Consider the following 20,845-nt stretch of genomic DNA (forward strand, 5'->3'; position numbering starts at 1 on the left):
GAAGAACTGGCACCATGAACACACAGCAACACAGTCTACAAGAACGCCATCCGCAGACACCACCAACTCATCCGAACTGCCAAAAGGACCTCCTTCAGAGAGCGCATTGACCACAAAGCACACAAAAGCAAAGAGCTCTTCATCATCGTGACGGAACTCTCCAACACCAGCTCCAACTCCCAACGGCAACTCCAACGGCATCCTGACACCACAAGACCTCTGCTACTCACTAGCCTTCTTCTTCCACCGCAAGATCGCAGACATCCACAACGGCTTCAGCACCCAGGCCCCCCCGGCAGACAGAGGCCTCAGACGCACTGCCCCCTAGCCATATCGACATCGAACCCCTGCTTTCCTGGACCCACGTCAACGACAAAGACACCATCAAAATCAGGCACACCATCCACTCTGGCTCACCTTCCGACTCCTGCCCGCACCACATCTTCAACAAAGCAAGCCCCACCATCGTACCCCATCTCCGCAAGATCATCAACAGCTTCTTCGAGACTGCCACCTTCCCGAGTTGGAAGCACGCCGAGATCAACGCCCTACTGAAGAAACCCAAAGCTGACCTCAAGAACTTCCGGCCCATCTCCCTCCTCCCGTTTCCGGCGAAAGTCATCGAAAAGATCGTCAACAGGCAACTGACCTCCTTCCTCGAAAAGAAACAACATCCTGGACCCGTCCCAATTTGGATTCCGCAACAACCACAGCACCGAAACAGCCCTGATCGCCGCTACCGCCGACATCAGGACCATGATGGACAACAGAGAAACCGCAGCTCTCATCCTCCTTGACCTCTCGGCTGCCTTCGACATTGTCTGTCACCACACTCACCGCACACGCCTTCACAACGCAGGGATCTACGACAAAGCACTGGAATGGACCACCTCCTTCCTCACCGGCAGAACCCACAGTGTCCGCCTCCCTGTCCATTCCTCTCTAAAGACACCAAGATCATATGCGGCGTACCCCAAGGATCGTCCCTCAGCCCGACCCTCTTTAACATCCACATGGTACAGCTCGCCAACATCGCCAGATCGCAAGACCTCTACATCGTCTCTTATGCCGCGACACCCAGCTGATACAAGGGCCTTTTTAGGATGTTTCCACCTATCCGTCGCCCTCCACCAGCGTGACGCTTAAATTTGGTCTTGTCTCAACTGCTTCTACCTCAATTTGAGCCTATTCACTCTGCAAGTCTAAAATTTCTCACATGGAAAGTTGCTCTCTTGCTCGCCTTGACATCCTCGAGGCGTGTCTGTGACATTCAGGTATATACCATACAGCCTCCTTTTCTACAATTCACCAATGAGGCTGTGACATTGCGAACTAATCTTAAGTTCATCCCGAAGGTTCCCAGTGACTTTCATCTCAACGAACCCGTAATCCTGAAGACTTTCTTTCCTGCTCCGCAAACTCCAGCTGAGCGGTCATTACACTCATTGGATGTGAAACGTTGTCTCAAATTTTACATTCAGAGAACTGCAACTGTCAAAGTCAGATCAATTGTTTGTGGCGTATGGCCCAATTTGCAAAGGACAACCTGTTACCAACAGACCATAACCAGATGGATATCCTCTACCATATCCTTTTGCCACCAACGGGCTGGGAAGCCCCTTCCTGCTCCAGTTCGTGCTCACTCAACTAGAGCGGTGTCTACTTCTGCTGCCCTTTTTACGGGGGTACCCCTGAGGCAGATCTGCAGAGCTGCTACTTGGTCGAGCAGCCATACTTTTACAAAACACTACTGCCTGCAATCAACAGACGCCGCGGATGCGGCAGTAGGTCAAGCGGTGCTGCGGAATCTTTTCCAATAAAGGTGAGCCTCTGTTGCTACCTGCCTCCAGTCATAAAGGTTTTTTCTAATAATATTTTAATATTCATTGCATTTTGACTGATATGTTTACCTTACTTGCTTTGGTATATCACCTTTTATGACTTATGTGATGATTTACTGCTTTCTACTCTTATTCAAGCATGTGAATCTATGAAAGACACCCCTAATACTGGAGAAGAACAAAAGTTACTTACCTGTAAACTGTGGTTCTCCAGTATTGGTGTCTTTCATAGATTCACATGCGATCCTCCCCTCAGAGGCTCTCTTCTCCTCAGGCACTTTTACTTACTTTGTGCTACGAAAATCTGAGGACTTGGGCTTCAGAGGAGAAGGTTCTAGAGGAGGCTACAGCCTGATTGGCAGGAATGTGAACCTACACATAATGACACTAATATGCTACTAAAGTGAGTTATCCCTTAGGCTTTTCAATGGGCCTATCATGTTCTATGGTACTTTTTAGAATTTACAATTTTATTACATTATATGTATGTATATTTTTTAGTTATGATATTTTTCATGTATACATGCATATGTTACTGCTATTTTATGCACTGTGGGACTCGCACTTTGACGACGGGGAATATTCAAGCATGTGAATCTATGAAAGACACCAATACTGGAGAACCACAGTTTACAGGTAAGTAACTTTTGTTCATAATGGGGCAATTTCTATGGTTTTGTATGAGAGGAATGTCCAACTATAACGTCCCTGAAACCTATGTTTTTTTTTCAGTGAATATATGTCCCTGTAAAATTGCACTAATGGTGATGTACTGCTACTTGCGAAGTTTACTCAGTGAGCCCCCTGCGGCACCTTCGCCCCCCCCCCCCCCCCCCTGCTCATTCGTCCCGCTCCCGCCTCCCAGCTGCTCCTCCCTCCCACCTGCCTTTCTTATGGCGGCGGCGAAGAGAGAGACCCTTGACCCTGTTCTAGGTAAGTCGCTCCCCACGCTGCACAGCACCACCTGTTGTGCCCATGTGCCTTAGCTCGCTGCTGCTGCCTCTGCCTTGAGTTAGAGGTCCTCCTCCACCTGCAGGCTACCACCTGTGCCTCATCCCTGGTGGCCAGTTGTAGGCCATAGTTGTCTGTGTGCCCTCTCTGCCCCTTTTTCCTCCTGTGTGCCTCGCTGTGATTTTGCTCTGTTTTGTACTGTCATTCTGCCTTTATTTTCTCCATATTCCTCTTGTACCCTTATTCTGCCACCCTGTTAATTCCGCCCGCTCTGCTCGCCTGGCTTCCTGCCACTGTGTGGCCTGCTGCCCCGCCCCCGCTCGCTCATTCGTCCTGCTCTCGCCTCCCAGCTGCTCCTCCCTCCCACCTCCCCTTCTTATGGCGGCCGCTGCGCGGTGAGGAGAGCAACCCTTGACCCTGTTCCAGGGAGGGCGCTCCCCATGCCGCACAGCACCTTTATTGTGCCCGTGTCCCCTAGCTCACTGCTGCCGTGAGTTCGAGGCCCATCTCCACCCGCCGACTACCAACTGTGCCTCATCCCTGGTGGCCAGTGGTAGGTGTGCCCCCTGTTCCGCCCGCTCTGCTCGCCTGGTTTCCTGCCGCTGCGTCTCCTGCGGCCCTGCCCCCCGCTCGCCCATTCGTACCTCTCCCGCCTCCCAGCTGCTTCTCCCTCTCACCTCCTCTTCTTATGGCAGGCGCTGCGAGACCGCACGCAGCAGGCGCGCCAAAGGTGCGCCTAAGGCAAGCCCTTATGTGCCCGTCCGCGCCTGGACCGCGCTCAGCACCATACCCCCTGGCCCCCCTCGAACACCACGACGCCCAAAACCGCTACGCCAGCACCCTCCACGCTCTCAACGCAGGCCGACTACACACCTGCTTCCGGGCCACCCCAAGGTGCACCCAAGGACCCTTCTCCTGCCGGAACTGCGGATATACCAGCCTCCAAACCATGCCCACCGGGGTAGGTCGCAACAACCTCCGATGCCTTCTACTCAACACCCGCTCCGCCCGCAAGCACGCCATCGAACTCTGGGACCTACTCAACTCCACCTCCCCAGACGTCTCCTCCCTGACGGAGACCTGGATGAACCCCTCCTCGGCACCCGACATCGCTACAGCCATCCCTGACGGCTACGAGATCTCCTGCAGGGACTGCACCAACGGAACAGGAGGAGGAATCTCCATCGTCCACAGAAACGCCCTCGGAATTTCGACCAGCACCGACGACACGCTTACCACCGCCAAACACCTGCACTTCCAGATCCGCACCGACCCCAACACCACCCTCAGTGGAACCCTCATCTACAGACGCCCAAGGCTGCAGTTCAGCTACTCCATCGCAGACTTAGTCAGCACGCACGCCCTTGCGTCCACAGACTACATCCTCCTCTTAGACCTGAAGTTCCACCTCAAACACCGCCAACTCCACCACCATGCTCAACAACCTTGCCAACCTCTGTCTCAAACAGCTAGTCATGACTCCAACCCACTCCGCCGGACACGCGCTCAACCCCATCTTCTTAGACGCACCGACAGAAAAGCCAGTTTGGTTCACTGCCGACCTCCAGGCATCCAAGCAGGCCTGTCGCAGGCTCGAGAAGAACTGGCACCATGAACACACAGCAACACAGTCTACAAGAACGCCATCCGCAGACACCACCAACTCATCCGAACTGCCAAAAGGACCTCCTTCAGAGAGCGCATTGACCACAAAGCACACAAAAGCAAAGAGCTCTTCATCATCGTGACGGAACTCTCCAACACCAGCTCCAACTCCCAACGGCAACTCCAACGGCATCCTGACACCACAAGACCTCTGCTACTCACTAGCCTTCTTCTTCCACCGCAAGATCGCAGACATCCACAACGGCTTCAGCACCCAGGCCCCCCCGGCAGACAGAGGCCTCAGACGCACTGCCCCCTAGCCATATCGACATCGAACCCCTGCTTTCCTGGACCCACGTCAACGACAAAGACACCATCAAAATCAGGCACACCATCCACTCTGGCTCACCTTCCGACTCCTGCCCGCACCACATCTTCAACAAAGCAAGCCCTACCATCGTACCCCATCTCCGCAAGATCATCAACAGCTTCTTCGAGACTGCCACCTTCCCGAGTTGGAAGCACGCCGAGATCAACGCCCTACTGAAGAAACCCAAAGCTGACCTCAAGAACTTCCGGCCCATCTCCCTCCTCCCGTTTCCGGCGAAAGTCATCGAAAAGATCGTCAACAGGCAACTGACCTCCTTCCTCGAAAAGAAACAACATCCTGGACCCGTCCCAATTTGGATTCCGCAACAACCACAGCACCGAAACAGCCCTGATCGCCGCTACCGCCGACATCAGGACCATGATGGACAACAGAGAAACCGCAGCTCTCATCCTCCTTGACCTCTCGGCTGCCTTCGACATTGTCTGTCACCACACTCACCGCACACGCCTTCACAACGCAGGGATCTACGACAAAGCACTGGAATGGACCACCTCCTTCCTCACCGGCAGAACCCACAGTGTCCGCCTCCCTGTCCATTCCTCTCTAAAGACACCAAGATCATATGCGGCGTACCCCAAGGATCGTCCCTCAGCCCGACCCTCTTTAACATCCACATGGTACAGCTCGCCAACATCGCCAGATCGCAAGACCTCTACATCGTCTCTTATGCCGCGACACCCAGCTGATCCTCTCCCTCACCAAGGCCCCTACCACCGCCAAATCCAACCTCCACGAAGGAATGAAGGCAATCTCCGAATGGATGACTATCAGCTGCCTGAAAGTGAACTTGGACAAGACGGAGGTCCTCCTCATCAGATCCAAACCCTCCACCTGGGACGACTCATGGTGGCCGGCCGCACTGGGAGCTACACCGACTCCCACCAACAACGCACGCAACCTGGGAGTCATCCTGGACTCCGCATTGTCAATGACCCAGCAAGTGAACGCCGTCTCCTGCTGCTGCTGTAACACTCTCTGCAAGACCTACAGATGGATCCCCACCAGTACCAGAAGGACAGTCACCTAGGTCGTCGTCGTCAGCAGCAGACTGGACTACGGCAACGCTTTCTACGCAGGAACATCAGCCAAATTCCAGATACGACTAAAGTGCATACAAAACGCCTCTGCACGCCTCATCCTCGACATCCCCCTCCACAGCCACATCACAGCGCACCTGAGACCTACACTGGCTCCCCGTCAATAAGAGGATCACCTTCAAGCTCCTAATCCACGCTCACAAAGCTCTCCACAACACCGGACCAGCGTACCTCAAAGAACGACTCACCTTCTACACCCCGAACTGCCAACTTCGCTCCGCTGACCTCGCCACCACCCCCGCATCCATCGAGTGACCGCCGGCGGCAGATCTTTCTCTCACCGTGCCGCAAAAACCTGGAACACCCTCCCCATCTGCCTACGACAGACCCAGGACCTGCTGGCCTTCAGGAGACTCCTCAAGACAGGGTGATGACTGATTTGCATATGGCTGGGACTGAACTGGGGTGGTGAAGTGAGCTAAAGAACGATGATCGATTCAACCCAGATCTGTGACTGGGGGTGAGTGTCTGAAAAGTTCCATTATCGCCTAGTGTTTGCTTTACAAAATGCACTGCCAGAACTTTAAGTTGGATGAAAAAACGGCGGGGGGGGGGGTCTCTAAGGGAGTGGCTGAAAACTTCACAAAAAATATGTGCTTGGCATAGTGTGCCGTACAACTTGTATTTTGGCTGTTTCTATCATTTCATCCACATATTTAATACAAAACGCAACATTACCTCTGCAACAAGCCTAGACTTTTGGCTTTGCCAATGGCTGTCAATTTCATAAAATACTAGGCAACAACTATGGCTTAGTTGTATATAATACTGAGAATGTCTCCATTCTGAAATGAGATTGTGAAAGAACTATAACGAGTCTCTTTGAAGTTACTTCAAATGCAATGAAGGGTGGGACTGCTGCAGGGTTACTTTTTTTTTTTTTTCCACCCGAGGGTGAGGGCAAAAATGGAGAGCCCGGTCTCAGTACCTGCTTTTTAGGTCGAGCCTGGAATTAGCATCCGAAGGATGCGTCCAGGTGGAGACTTCTAGCTAGCTGACTCGGGGGAATGAAGGACAAGAAAGTGCCATGCGCTTCCCCTCGCTGGATTTGACTGCGTGCACGCGCACCCACACTCACGCATGTGCACAGCCACACGCATACACAGGCACACGCGCACCCACATTCACGCAAGCGCACAGCCACATGCATACACAGGCACACACACATCCCCCCTCCCCCCCCCCATCGCTGCCGCACCTACACACACACCCCCTCCTCCCCCCACAGTCACACACACGCATACACACAGACTCCAAGACACATACACACACGCACGCTCACACGCATACACAGCCCTCCCGCCGACGCACGCGCGCACACACACATGCCCCCCGCCCTCGCGATTCAGAAAAGGGGGTGGTGATGAACAGAGTCTGAATTAAGCAGACCACTCTTACCCAGTCCAAAGATCAGGGCTTGATCCATCACCGTTATTTATCTCACTACACCATCCCAGTTCAGAACCTGGCTATATGCAAATCAGTCTGTCCCTGGCCCAGTGCATCATGGGAACAGGGCAGACTAAACTACCAAGCCAATTCTTCACCAGAAAGGAGACAAGCTACCGGGGACCGGTTTCTGGCATTTCAGCCGTCGTCGGCCCGGCTTGCTTGAATCCTGATGGTGCAGTGAGAAAGGGACTCATGTCTGAGTATACCCCGGAACCTTGTTTCCTTCCCAGTATAAGAATTGGCTTGGTAGTTTGGTCTGCCCTGTTCCCATGATGCACTGGGCCAGGGACAGACTAATTTGCATATAGCCAGGTTCTGAGCTTGGATGGTGCAGTGAGCTAAAAAACGGTGATGGGTCAAGCCCTGATCTCTTGACTGGGTATGAGTGTTCTGTTTAATTCAGATACTCTGTCCATCACCACCCCCTTTTCTGCCCCGCCCTCGCAGCTCAGCAACAAGGCGAAGCCCCACTCACCGGCTTCCTTGGTGCGGCGGCTCTCCTCATCGGCAGCTGCAGGGCCCGGCAGCAGGACTCTTCCTCGCTCCTTCGGCACCGGGGCGCAGGGTAGGCTCCTGCTTGCTCCGGTGCTCCAAACAGCCGCAGCTCTTCCGTGGGAGGCGGGGTAGGCTCCCGCCCTCCTACTTCCTGTTTCCGGTTGTCCAGCCCGGCCTGCCTGACTTCTTGGTCGCAGGCCCGCGGCGATGTTCCGTTTGTACCGGGCTCAGGCCCGCACCATCGCGCTGCCTGCTGCAGCTTGCCACGGCCCCTGTGCTGTCAGCTGAGCTGCCTGCCTTCCGCCTCTGCACTCAATTAATCATTGCGCCGGGGTGCAGGCAGCTACTGGACAGCCCCGCCGAGCAGCCCTTAAGCCCTGAAGTTCCACCGCGTCGTCTGCAGTAGTCCTCTCGAGTCGCCTATAGTTGAAGCCTTCTTAGGAGTTCAAATACTGCGCAGCGAGAGGAGCAGCTGAGTGCCCAGCTGGCTGAGGTACATCATACACTTTGCGCTTGGAGCACCGCCATAATCTACCAAGCGGCTCTGATCCTCACGTGAAAGGCTGTTTTGATGAGAGAGGGACCGGTATGAGGGCTGATAGAGCCAGAAGTAAGTGACCAATGTGAAGCTGGAGGTGTCGTAAAGTGGGGGGCTCCCCTACTGAGGTTGGGTCAGAGGGAGGGGCAGCCAAGGTGAGACAATTAAAACGAGACAACCTGGGGCAGCATACAGGCCTGTAGGGCTGCGGGGGAAATACCTAAGTGCTCTGTGGAAATGCACCAAGAAATAGGCATAACCTCCTAATGAGCACGGTAAAGCTGCGTGGGGCCTGGGAGCACTGAAGTTAAAGCATCCTGAAGGTGCCCCTGCAAGGCATGTATATAAATTACCTGCAGTTTCCTGACAGCACCGTTCCCCATTTGTGTGTTAGTTATTGTCTGTATATGCTTTTATTATTAGTTTGAAATCCTTCACTCCTTCAAGGTGCTCATTTTTATACAAACAAAACTTAACTACTGCATAAAAAAAAAAAACATTGTCATTTACAATACTAAAAGCTCAAACTTTTCTAATGCGAGACCTATTGCATTAGAATTGCAGGTACTACACACCGACAGGACCCGGCCCACCTCTCCTGGAGTTCGAGGTGGGACTCTTGCTACCTTTATCCTTTCCTATTCCACCTTCCTCGGAACTTCAGGGGTGCAGTGTTTATTTGCAGCGAGCCAGTGTTTGCCTAAAGACTTTCTGTCCTTTCATAAGATAAGTGCTTTTGCAGATATTTTCTGAACTAGAAGCCAAGCGCTATTGACCTTGTGGCACTTTCACTACCTAAAAGTTCACTTTCCTGTCAATGCACGCCGCCTCGGTAGAAGTTCCTATACGTGCATATTTCGTAACGTTCTACGTACCAAACACTTGTACTTGTAGTGGTGCCAGTTTAGCCTAGGCCTCTTCAATACAAGTCAGTGGCTTACTTAACCCCTTTCCTGTCCCTTTTCAGGCTGCAGACAAACATGGCATCACCCCTCTCCTGTCTGCGTGCTACGAGGGACATAACAAGTGCGTGAAGCTGCTGCTATCCAAGGTGAGTTGTGTGTCTCTGTGCTTTAACAAAGAGCCAGCTTCAACCTGATAGCGATCCCATGTGAATTATTTACAAGATACTCGACTCTTGGTGTCATGAGGATAACCTCCCCTCTGTAGCACGGCAGCTTGTTTACAGACACCTGGGCCGTGCAGAGGTTATCCAAAGGTGTTAAATTCTGTCTGACCCTGAAGCTTTTAAGATATTGCCAGTGGTAGTAGTCGGATAACACGGACAGGGTGTGCAGCTGGAAAAAATAAAATGTGTTTTTTACATTTGAATTCAGTGGTCGAAGTGCATTAAAAAATGTATGGTGTGCAAGGGGACGCACTGAGTAAGCGCGTGGGCGTGGCTAAAAACAAAATAGTCTAACTTTTTTCAGTCTTTCACCTTATGATAACTACATATAAAATAACGCACAGCTTAAATGACCATTAAATACAAGTTATGTTCACCAGTGGGAAATGCACTATCGTACCTAATGAATCCTGTTAGGTGGTGCAGCCTTTGACCGGAAGCACTGTGAACATGTAAGTCATTATTTTAAACCTGCATTACGCATAGTATAAGAGAGGCTGCTAGAGAATGCGCAAAAAGGCGTAAAAGAATGCACAAAAAGGTTTAAGATAGTGTTTCCAAAATATAGATTTTTTTGCAGACTACGAAGTGAATTTGTGATTGTTTTATTTTTAGATAACTTTCTTTTAAAAGCACATACTTCACAGCTTAGCTGGTAACTACCTTACAATTCTCCTAAAAAATAATATATTTGTGTAATCGAGAATCATTTTATTTCAGGGGTAACTTTCTTTTAAAAGCACGCACTTCACATCTTAGCTGGTAGCTCACTTACAATTCATCTCAGAACAATAAACGTGTGCCGCCATGAAGCTTTAAGTGATTTCGTTAATTAAAGCCAATACCGGCTTCCACATACCCTTTACATTTGAAGATTAAACCGTTGCTCACATATACATTTCTTTCAGAGTGAGCAGATACCCTGGCAAGAGGGCTTGTTTATCTGTGTGCACCTCCCTCGGGTTCACAGTACAGGAGACTCTCACATCAGCTGAAGCGTTTCAGCTATAGGAAATAACCATCTTTTGATAAAGTAGGGGAAATGTTTTTCTAAAATTGAAAAAGTATAGGTACGTCATGCCCCTCAGGCCCCCCACAGCCAAGGGGTTAAACATGCAAGCAGAGCTTTCTGATGGATACTTCTAACTACAGATTCCTCACATTGTGAATATTCCCCAGGCATCCCACAGGGTCTGAAAGACTAATGCTGTACTCCTGCATGCTGATGGGTGGCACCGTGCAGCTACGCATTGACTTCGTTCTGCTCCAGAAATGACGATTGGTGCCACATCGAAGGGCCTCCCATGTGCGCTGATGTCACTCCCTTTTTTTCCTCTCCTTCAGACGCAGAACCAGAGCTCTGCTCTTTTCGTATGTTGCAGGGTTTTTCTCAAATTTTTTTTCTCGAATATGTTTCCAGTGAGCAAGGGATATGCCTCTTCTGTAAAAGTAGTTTAAACCTTGTAGGGACTGTCACAAACCAATGTTTGTGACAAATCGCCACCAGGTCTACGTGTGGTGCTTGGGGTCGAAACACGATTTCAGAACCTGCGATGACTGCACCCAGATGAACACAAAGGCTGTTCAGGATCGCAAAGCTCCGTGCCGCAATACACCTCATGACTTCATGGCATGACTTGAGCAAGGTTTCATTCCCATTTCTGTCGCGTTACCCGCTGCAGAGCTTCTTTATGATTAAAATCTTTGGGTAAGTCAAAGAAGCACAGGAAGTCCAAGTGGGAATGGGCCTATTTCCAGCATTTTCAACCACTAGTCTCGCTTTGGAACTCCGGAGTTGCTGATTCAGTCGGGTTCAGATACACTCCGACTTTCCAGGTTTGTTACAATGTCACATCAAGTCAAGGCTTTTAGGGAGGCCCTGCTGTACATTTTCGGCATGCTTTCTGTTCCCTCCGGTGTGTCTTTGGGCCACATAGATACACACGGGCCTTCAGTCTGACTCCCACTGGTAGGTTCACCCTTTGCTCCGTTTTCCTCTGGTTCCACACCAGCTTTAGTACGGACTCCGGTCCTGGTGCTGCATTCTACCTGGGTTTCTACAACATTATGTGTCGTATTACAGTTCCCTAATAGATGAATAAGCCTTTATGGAAATTGTGTGTTCGAGGCATGTGGGCTGCTGAATTCATATCTTGTGCATAGATCGCCGCCTAGTGTTGGGTCCGGATGATTGCACATTGTTGTCCTGGAAGAGTCTTCGAAGTATCACAAGATAGGTGGCTCCTCCCCCGGACTACAGTGCGCATGGGCATCCTATCCATCCTCAGATTGTTTTTTTCCGCCATTGGGTTCGGATGTACTTTTCTTTACTCAAGTTCGGAAACTTCTAAAAGGCCAAAAGGCCTTCGGGGTCGTCGGTATTGTTTCGATCGGTGCCGAGTTCTTGTTCCAGTTTTCCAGAACAGGACGTCGAGGTGCCGCTTGGCCTTTTCGACACCGGAGGCCTGATCGTCGATGGAACGGAGCCCGTTCAAACGATGCCCCCCTCAAGTACCCGCACATCGATGTACACCCGGTGTGCAACAAGTGTTTATCACCGGAGCACAACGAGAACAACTGTCTTGCCTGTGCTAGATTCCGGTCGAAGAAGACGCTTAGACTCTGACGTGCAGCGAGGTAAACTATGTCGAAGCCAGCGCCCGACCCGGTGAACATATTCGATGAGGACGATGATGAGATCGACGCGGAGGATCGGGAACAGCAATCGGATCCCGGTTCGGAGCATGGCTCCGACTATTATGAAGAAGACTAAGACAACATTGATTTTGAAAACGTCGTCGAGGTAAGGGACGACGTATCCCCCATCAGAGCCGATGATGACGACTCAAGCGATGAACCAGACCCGACAGTGGGTACTGGGCCCGAAACACACACTCAAACTTCCAACCGCTCAGGTCGGGGCATCGCCAGAAGGCCTTAGCCGAGATCGTGAAGACCGTTCTATAGCCCCGCGCCAAGGCCCGGCTAAGAAGACAATACATGAGCCATCGGTTCCAATACTAAAAACGAAACCGAAAGTTATCGAGCACATATCGAAACCGAAAGTGCTGAAAACAGTCCTCGGGTCGAAAGCCTCGAACCCGTCTGAGTCGACGAAGAAATCTGGTGTCGACGCCCCTGTGGGGCCGAAGAGTGTCGAACCAAAGATCGGGGCGCTAAAGGCCGCCATCAAATCCAAGCACGTCGAACCGAAGACGTCGAAGTCAATGGACAGCGACAAGGGACTCTATTCTCGAAAGGACCTCGATCCGAAACATCTGGTCAAAAGACCCCAGCTTGTCAAGGGCCTAGAGTCAAACTAAAAGCGCCTCGAAGGACGTCGAGTCAAGACAGAAGAGCGCACCTCCGATGCCGCAAGAACAGAAGACGGCGCACGCCCAAAAGACTGCTACCGAAAAGGCGAAGTCGGCCGGGCCTACATCGGCGCCGAAGGTGGTCTGCCTCCCTAAAGAGACACCGATAAAGTTCGGACTTCCACCGACTGCGTGCCCCAAGGCGCTTGATCCGACGCCTAGGGTCGAAGCCCCTAAACAAGTGTCATTAGGGAAACTGAACCATCCTTCGGAGGAGGACGTTGTGTACCGGGAACCCTCTTACGATGACCAGTCAAAGTTACACATAGACTCAGAATCTGGTAAACTCACTATTTATCAGAGGAAAAGCAGATCTGACAACACTTTGGAATCTTACAAAATTCCTCTCAAAAAGAAACTGGATTCTGCAACTTCACCTGTCCTTTTTGAGTCTGTGCTGTATTATGGCCAGGACACTGCGGCATATTCATCCACACCCACTACAGAAGATATTGTTTATGATGATGAGGAACAATATCATTATCCTGTGGACACTGATCAGGATGAGCAGACTCATACCTGGGCAGACCCTGCTGACCAGGCAGAATCACAAACTATTCCTGATACTCACTCTTATCCAGTGAAAACTTCACCAACAGAGGATACAGCTGCGTTCAACGCTCTGATTGAAAGGGCGGCCCTAAATCAAGATGTGGACATCCATGCGGATCCTGTGGAAGAGGATTTCTTGTTTGACACTTTCTCCTCTTCAGAAAAATCTGTAAAGACATTACCAATGATAAAGGGTGTCCTTAAGCATGCTAGGGACATCATTAAAGAGACCACTAGAGCAAGGTTTATTAATTAATTAATGGCGTTTTGTTAAGCGCATACTACCCGGAGGCCTCGTAGCGCTACATTGTTGAATCATGAAGAGACACAGAGCCAAGTTTAGGTGAAAAGAAGCGTTTTCAGTTCCTTACGGAACTTCAGCAGGTTAGGTTCGCCACGGAGGGTGTCAGGCAAGGAGTTCCAGGCTCTCGCGGCATTCCAGGAGAAGGATCGTCCACCCCATCTTGCCCGTTTAGTTCTGTTGACGATAGCCAGGAAAGCTGAGCTGGATCTCAGACTTCGTTTAGGAAGATAAGGGTTTGCAAGTGAGCAAACCATGGCTGGTCCAGTTTTCCACATGGCTTTGTGCATAAAGCACATGGATTTAAACACAATTCTGGCCTTGATGGGCAGCCAGTGCAGTTTCTTTAATGCAGCTGTGCCTGAATCTCGTCGGCCCAGATTTAGGAGAAGGCGAGCCGCTGCATTCTGTGTAATCTGCAGTTTTCTGGTGGTGGAGATAGGGGCTCCTAAGTATAATGAGTTTCCGTAGTCCAGACGAGACAGGATAATGGCTTGCACCATGATTCTACGTGCCTGGAAGGGTAGAAGAGGCAGCACCTTCCTGAGCATCCGCATCAGGCCAAAGCAGGTGGCGGATAGGGTAGTAGCTTGTTGCTTGAAGTCCAACTTAGAGTCCAACCACATGCCCAGACTCTTTATATGGGTCTTAGGTTGAGGTGGGGTCCCCATACTGGGGGGCCAGTCGAGCATAGGGCTCGGAATTGGTGAGTTGCCCAGAATCATAAGCTCGGTTTTCTCACCATTGAGCTTTAGGTGAGAAGATGTCATCCAATGATTTATTGCTACCAGGCAATTCATGAGATTGGGGGGGGAGGTATTAGTCTGATTCATGGATACCACTAGTTGTGTGTCGTCGGCATAGGTCACGATATCTAGGCCATACGAACGCACAATATCTGCCAGAGGTTGTAGGTATACATTAAATAGAGTAGGGCTCAAAGACGAGCCCTGTGGTACACCTTGCTCAAGAGGCCAGATTTTAGAGTGGGCATCGTTCTCGACTACCTCGAAGGAACGGTCCTCCAGAAAAGATTGAAGCCATGTTATGGCCTTCCCTGTAATTCCTATGTGACGTAGGCGGTCAAGGAGGATGCTAGTGTTGACGGTATCGAAGGCGGCACTGAGATCAAGCAACATAATTGCTACAGTGCCGCCCTGATCCATCTGTTTCCTAGCCATCTCCGTCACAGTCAGAAGGGCCGTTTCTGTGCCTAATTTTGGGCGAAAGCCTGCTTGGGAATCGTGGAGCAGGAGGTTATGTTCCAAGTATTGAGTGACGGACACGTTAATATGTTTCTCCAGCAATTTGCTAATCCAGGGAAGGAGAGAAATTGGACGATAGTTAGCCATATTATCGGGGTCCAAGGTTGGTTTTTTTAAGAGTGCTCTAACTTGGGCACGTTTCCATGCTGTTGGGACTGTGCCTGTGATGATAGAGGAGTTTAAAATGTTAAGAATCGTGGGCTTAATGATGTCTTTAATTTTAAGTAAATGAAAAGGGGGAGCCGGATCGGTAGGTGAGCCAGATTTAATCTTCTGCATCAGAATATCTAGTGACTCCTCATTGAGTAGGGGAAACTCCTCCAGCGTACAAGGCGACAGCTGTGGTAAAGAGGAACTTTTGAATGGTTCAAATGTGGCGATGATATTCTGTATTTTTTTGTAAAAGTATTCAGCCTGGTTATCACAGCGTAGTTGGATTTTGCTGGGGTCAAGTGGAGTAGTGGGGGTGTCAATGAGGGATTTAGCAATTTTGAAGATTTCCCTGGATGAATTTGAGGCACTAGTAATTATGCTTTCAAAGTACAAGGCTTTTGTGCCACTAATTTCTGCCTTGTATTTTTTAATTGCCTCTTGGTAATTAAGTTTGTCCAAATTATTGCGGGAGACTCTCCAAGTGCGTTCCAGTTTCCTACAACCTCTTTTCAGCTCTTTGAGTTGAGGAGTATACCATGGGGAATTTCTTGATTTGGTTTTTCCTTTGAGAGTTTTCAAAGGTGCCACAGAGTCAAGAGCTGTACACAACCAATTGGTGTAGGCATCATAGAGTTGTGTGGGATCTGTTCCGGATTGGGAAGGGGCCGGAGATAAAAGTTTGGTCCACTGGTCTATCGAGATTTTTGACCATTCTCTCCCCTGCTGAGTAGTACGGGTAACGACTGGTGCTGAGGTAGCTACTGTCCATTGTATCGGAACCATATAGTGATCTGTCCAGGCCAGGGGCAGGGGAGTCCCTACCTCTAGCCTAAGGTCATTACTAAATACCCAATCTAAAAGATGACCTTTTTCGTGAGTGGGTTGGAAGCCCTTCTGTGTAATTTGAATGGCTGCCAAATCGTCTACTAAGGACCTGGCGATCGTATTACTGGAGTCATCCAGATGGATATTAACATCTCCCAGTAGTGAAAAATGAGGACAGGTGATCACTGATTCAGCGATCTTTGAATGGAGCGAATCCAGAAAATCTCCTATTTGATGTGGGGGGCGGTAAATCAGAATTCCTGAAAAAGTAGTAGTAGGATTGAAAACCAGGGAGAAGTGCATGCTTTCACAGTTAGATATCGAGGACGGGCTGATCCTACATTGGTATTGGTTTTTGACGAGAATGGCCAGTCCCCCTCCTCTCCCCTGCGGTCTGTCCATTCTGTGGAGGGTATATCCCAGTTGCGTAAGGGCAGTGATGTCTGGATCTGGTGTGTCCCTAAGCCAAGTCTCTGTTAGGAATATAGCATCAGGGCTAGATTCTTCTAAAAGTAGCGCCATTTGCACAGCGTGTTTAACTAAGGAGCGACAGTTCACGAGATACATTTTATACTGTCTAATGCTGTGAGAGATAGCGTGAGGACTGGTGAGAGAGTAGTTACAATAGGAACAAATGCCTGTGGCAGAGGTCGGATGGATTGAGTGCCAGCAGGGGAATAGGGGAGGTGACATTAATTTTTTTAAGGAGTACGAATCATACCGTATAGGCAGTGGTGGCCTCACTGGTTTGTGCAGGGGGAGTGGCCCCTGGTCCCGTCCGGTCGCGGACGGGCGCAGACGGGCCCGCCTTTGGCGCGCCTTCGGCGCGCCACCGGCGCGCCCGCTGCGCCCGCCCGCTGCGCGGACGGGCAATGCGGATGTTTTTATCCATTGGTTGAGTGAGGAGGGTGGGAGGGACGATCGACTACACCGTCTCCCTTCCCTTCCCAAGATGGCTGATCCGGTGGGTGGGGGTGAGTGCCCAGCGCCAATCACGAGCGGAGCTGCAAAAACCTATCGTGACTCTGCCTGTAGCAAGGAGATCTTGTCGCAGGTAAGGATCTAGGTAAAAACTGCCAGTAAAATATATACAAGTATTAAAATATTTCTGTTCCTCCAATGTTGTAGCGTAATTTAGATTCAACAACCCTCTAACTAAAGAAACGCAAGAGAGCGCTGAGAGCCCCGGCTTTCCGCCTCAGGGTGGGAAAACAACTCGGCTAATAAACAACAATGCCAGAGTCCGAGTAAAGTGGCCTTAAGTAGTCTGGGAGGGCGGGAGGGACGATCGACTACACCGTCTCCCTTCCCTTCCCAAGATGGCTGATCCGGTGGGTGGGGGTGGGTGCCCAGCACCAATCACGAGCGGAGCTGCAAAGACCGATCGTGACTCTGCCTGTAGCAAGGAGATCTTGTCGCAGGTAAGGATCTAGGTAAAAACTGCCAGTAAAATATATACAAGTATTAAAATATTTCTGTTCCTCCAATGTTGTAGCGTAATTTAGATTCAACAACCCTCTAACTAAAGAAACGCAAGAGAGCGCTGAGAACCCCGGCTTTCCGCCTCAGGGTGGGAAAACAACTCGGCTAATTAACCCCAGGATTGAGAGGAAATACAGACCGGCGCCTGTGGACCCTACATATATTAAGGGACAGCTGCCGTTAGACTCCTTGGTGGTCTCCAATGCCCGTAAGCGTGCAAATTCGCAGACTACGGGTGATGCTCCTCCTCCAGACAAAGAATCTAAAGTGCTGGAAGCTTCTGGAAAAAGGGTGGCTGCTCAAGCAGCTAATATCTGGAGGATTTTGAACACACAGGCCCTATTAGCCAGATATGATAGGGCACATTATGACACTCTAGAGCAACTGCTACAACATTTGCCAGAGCCTACAAGGAGGGAGCAGAGATGCTAATACAGGAGGTTAAACTCATTACCAACGCATCTATTAAGTGTGCACTAGATGTGGCAGACACTGCAGCAAAGGCCATCATTACAAGCATCCTGCTTAGGAGGCATGCTTGGTTGCGTATCTCGGGATTCAAACCTGAGATCTAGGCCACATTGCTGAACCAGCCTGTGAACCCAGATTATCTTTTTGGTCCTGATGTCGACACAATCTTAGAAAAGATTAAAAAAGACACTGACACAGCCAAATCCATGGGTGCCCTCCAGACCCAACAGTTTAGAAGAGGTTCCTTTCGTCGCTCCAGTAACAGAGGAGCTACACAAGGCCAGGCATCACAACAGTCCACGTACAATAAAAGCAGCACGCAAACCACCTACAATAAGAACAATAGAGGTGGCTACCGTGGAAACAGCAGCCAGGGCAGAGGACGGGGAAATAATAACACCAGATCCTCCGCCAATACTAAACAGTGACTCTTTGTCACTGCCCCCGGACCATATAACACCGGTCGGGGGACGATTACAACAGTTCCTGCCAGTCTGGGAGAGCATTACCACAGACCGGTGGGTGAGACAACTTATTCAGTACGGCTATTGTCTAGAGCTAACCTCCACTCCACCCCATCATACCCCCAAGACACCGTCCTATGTCAGCAGAGCACATAGACTTATTGCAGCAAGAAGTAATCCGTATGCTGCAAAAAGGGGCCATAGAACTCGTCCCTCTACAGGAACAAGGTACAGGGGTATACTCGCTGTAATTCTTAATCCCCAAAAAGGACGGGTCCCTCAGGCCAATTCTAGACCTCAGGCCCCTAAACCAATACATCTTGTCAGAACACTTTCACATGCTCACTTTACAGCAGGTTCTACCTTTGCTCAGTCAGGGAGATTTTCTCGCAACGCTAGACTTAAAGGACGCATACTTCCACATACCAATACATCCTGCACACAGGAAGTATCTCAGATTCATCATACAAAACCGGCACTATCAGTTCAAGGTCCTACCCTTTGGGGTGACAACAGCACCCAGGGTGTTTACCAAGTGCTTGGCGACTGTGGCGGCGCACCTAAGAAGAAACCATGTTCACGTCTACCCCTATCTGGACGACTGGCTAGTTCAAGCAAAGTCGGCCCAGCCACATGTTGCGCACTATTCACCTCCTACACAGCCTAGGATTCTCCCTAAACTACGCAAAGTCTCATCTCCAACCCGCTCACGTACAACAGTACCTGGGAGCGACTATAGACACACTGGTAGCAAAGGCACAGCCAAACTCAGCAAGAATCAGCGGTATTCAGTTGCTGATTCAGAAGTTCAGGCCCCAACACTCGCTGCCAGCACGAGTGTTCATGCAGTTGATAGGCATGATGGCCTCCTGCCTCTTCATAGTACCTCACGCGAGGCTACACATGCGTCCGCTTCAGGAATGCTTGGTACGGCAGTGGAACCAGGCTCAAGGGCAGTTGAAAGACCTAGTGTTGATGACCGGTCATGCATATCACTCTCTGCATTGGTGGAACCCACAAAACCTTTGCAAGGTTCGACCGTTCCAGGAGCCTGTTCCACAGATAGTGCTGACAACGGACGCATCTCTCCTGGGTTGGGGGGCGCATGTCCTCCATTACACCGTGCAGGGACTATGGACGACACAGCAGAGGAAGATGCATATCAACCTGCTGGAACTGATGGCAATCTTCATGGCGATGAAGGCCTTTAAAGTACACCTGTGCAACAAGGTCGTGTTGATCCGGACGGACAACATGACTGCCATGTACTACATTCAGAATCAGGGAGGGACACACTCCACAGTTGTCACACCTAGCGCAAAGCATGTGGAAGTGGGCCATTCAGAGGAACATCTTCCTCATGGCGGAACACCTCCCGGGCAGAGACAACCAGATGGCGGATCTGCTCAGCAGACACAGCCACCAGATGCACGAGTGGGAGATTCATCCCTCAGTGCTGTACCCATACTTCCAGCAGTGGGGTCACCCAGAGATAGACCTGTTCGCCACAAGGGAAAACGCAAAATGCCAAAGCTTCGCCGCTAGGTTCCCACAACCGCAGTCTCAGGGCAATGCGATATGGATGAACTGGTCAGGCAGGTTTGCGTACGCTTTTCCCCCAGCACCGCTCATACCACTAGTGGCACGCAAACTGCGACAACACTCCATGACACTCATCCTAGTTGCTCCAACGTGGGCGAGGCAACCGTGGTACACCACGTTCCTAGAACTTTCCGTGGTGCCTCATCAAAGGCTGCTATTAACTCCCCGTCTTTTAACGCAGAGCCATGGAGACATTCAGCACCCAGATCCGCAACAGTTGAACCTTGCGATCTGGCTCCTGAAGTCAGAGTTTGGTTAACTAAACTTCCCTCCTGACTATATGAACATTATCAAGGAGACGAGGAGACCTACAACCAGAGCTTGCTATGCGGCGAAGTGGAAACGGTTTGTCATATATTGTACCAATAAATACATAAATCCGCTGGATGCATCTACTCAAAACATCATATGTTACCTGTTACATTTGCATAGATGCAATCTAGCCTATAGCTCCATCCGCATACAATTGGATGCGGTGGCAGCTTATCTTCAGAACAGGCAACACCTTTCACTCTTCAGGGTTCCAGCTATTAAAGCTTTCATGGAGGGACTCAAACGTGTGATTCCTCCAAGACACCCACCTTCACCCGTCTGGAACTTAAACGTGGTTCTAACCAGACTGATGGGACCACCTTTTGAACCTCTACACTCATGTGGGATACAGTTCCTAACGTGGAAGGTGGCTTTCCTAGTGGCAATTACTTCACTAAGAAGGGTTAGTGAGCTACAAGCCCTCACTATTCATGACCCATTCATACAAATTCATGCGAATAGAGTTGTACTGCGTACGAACCCAAAATCCATGCCAAAAGTAGTATCCCAATTTCACATCAATCAAACTATCGAACTGCCATTGT

At 50.4% G+C, this 20,845-nt stretch overlaps 1 protein-coding gene across 1 annotated transcript in view; it reads left to right on the forward strand.

The window, feature by feature from the left end:
• Nucleotides 1-20,845, forward strand: part of MTPN (myotrophin) — a 356,723-nt gene that overhangs the window by 184,331 nt on the left and 151,547 nt on the right. The window contains exon 3 of the mRNA XM_086952980.1: nucleotides 9,338-9,421. Coding sequence (XP_086809106.1) covers nucleotides 9,338-9,421 — 84 coding nt within the window. The remainder of the gene's footprint in view (nucleotides 1-9,337; nucleotides 9,422-20,845) is intronic.

The sequence above is a fragment of the Lissotriton vulgaris genome, chromosome 1_2, assembly GCF_964263255.1.
Source record: "Lissotriton vulgaris chromosome 1_2, aLisVul1.2, whole genome shotgun sequence".
Classification (NCBI taxonomy): Eukaryota; Metazoa; Chordata; class Amphibia; order Caudata; family Salamandridae; genus Lissotriton; species Lissotriton vulgaris.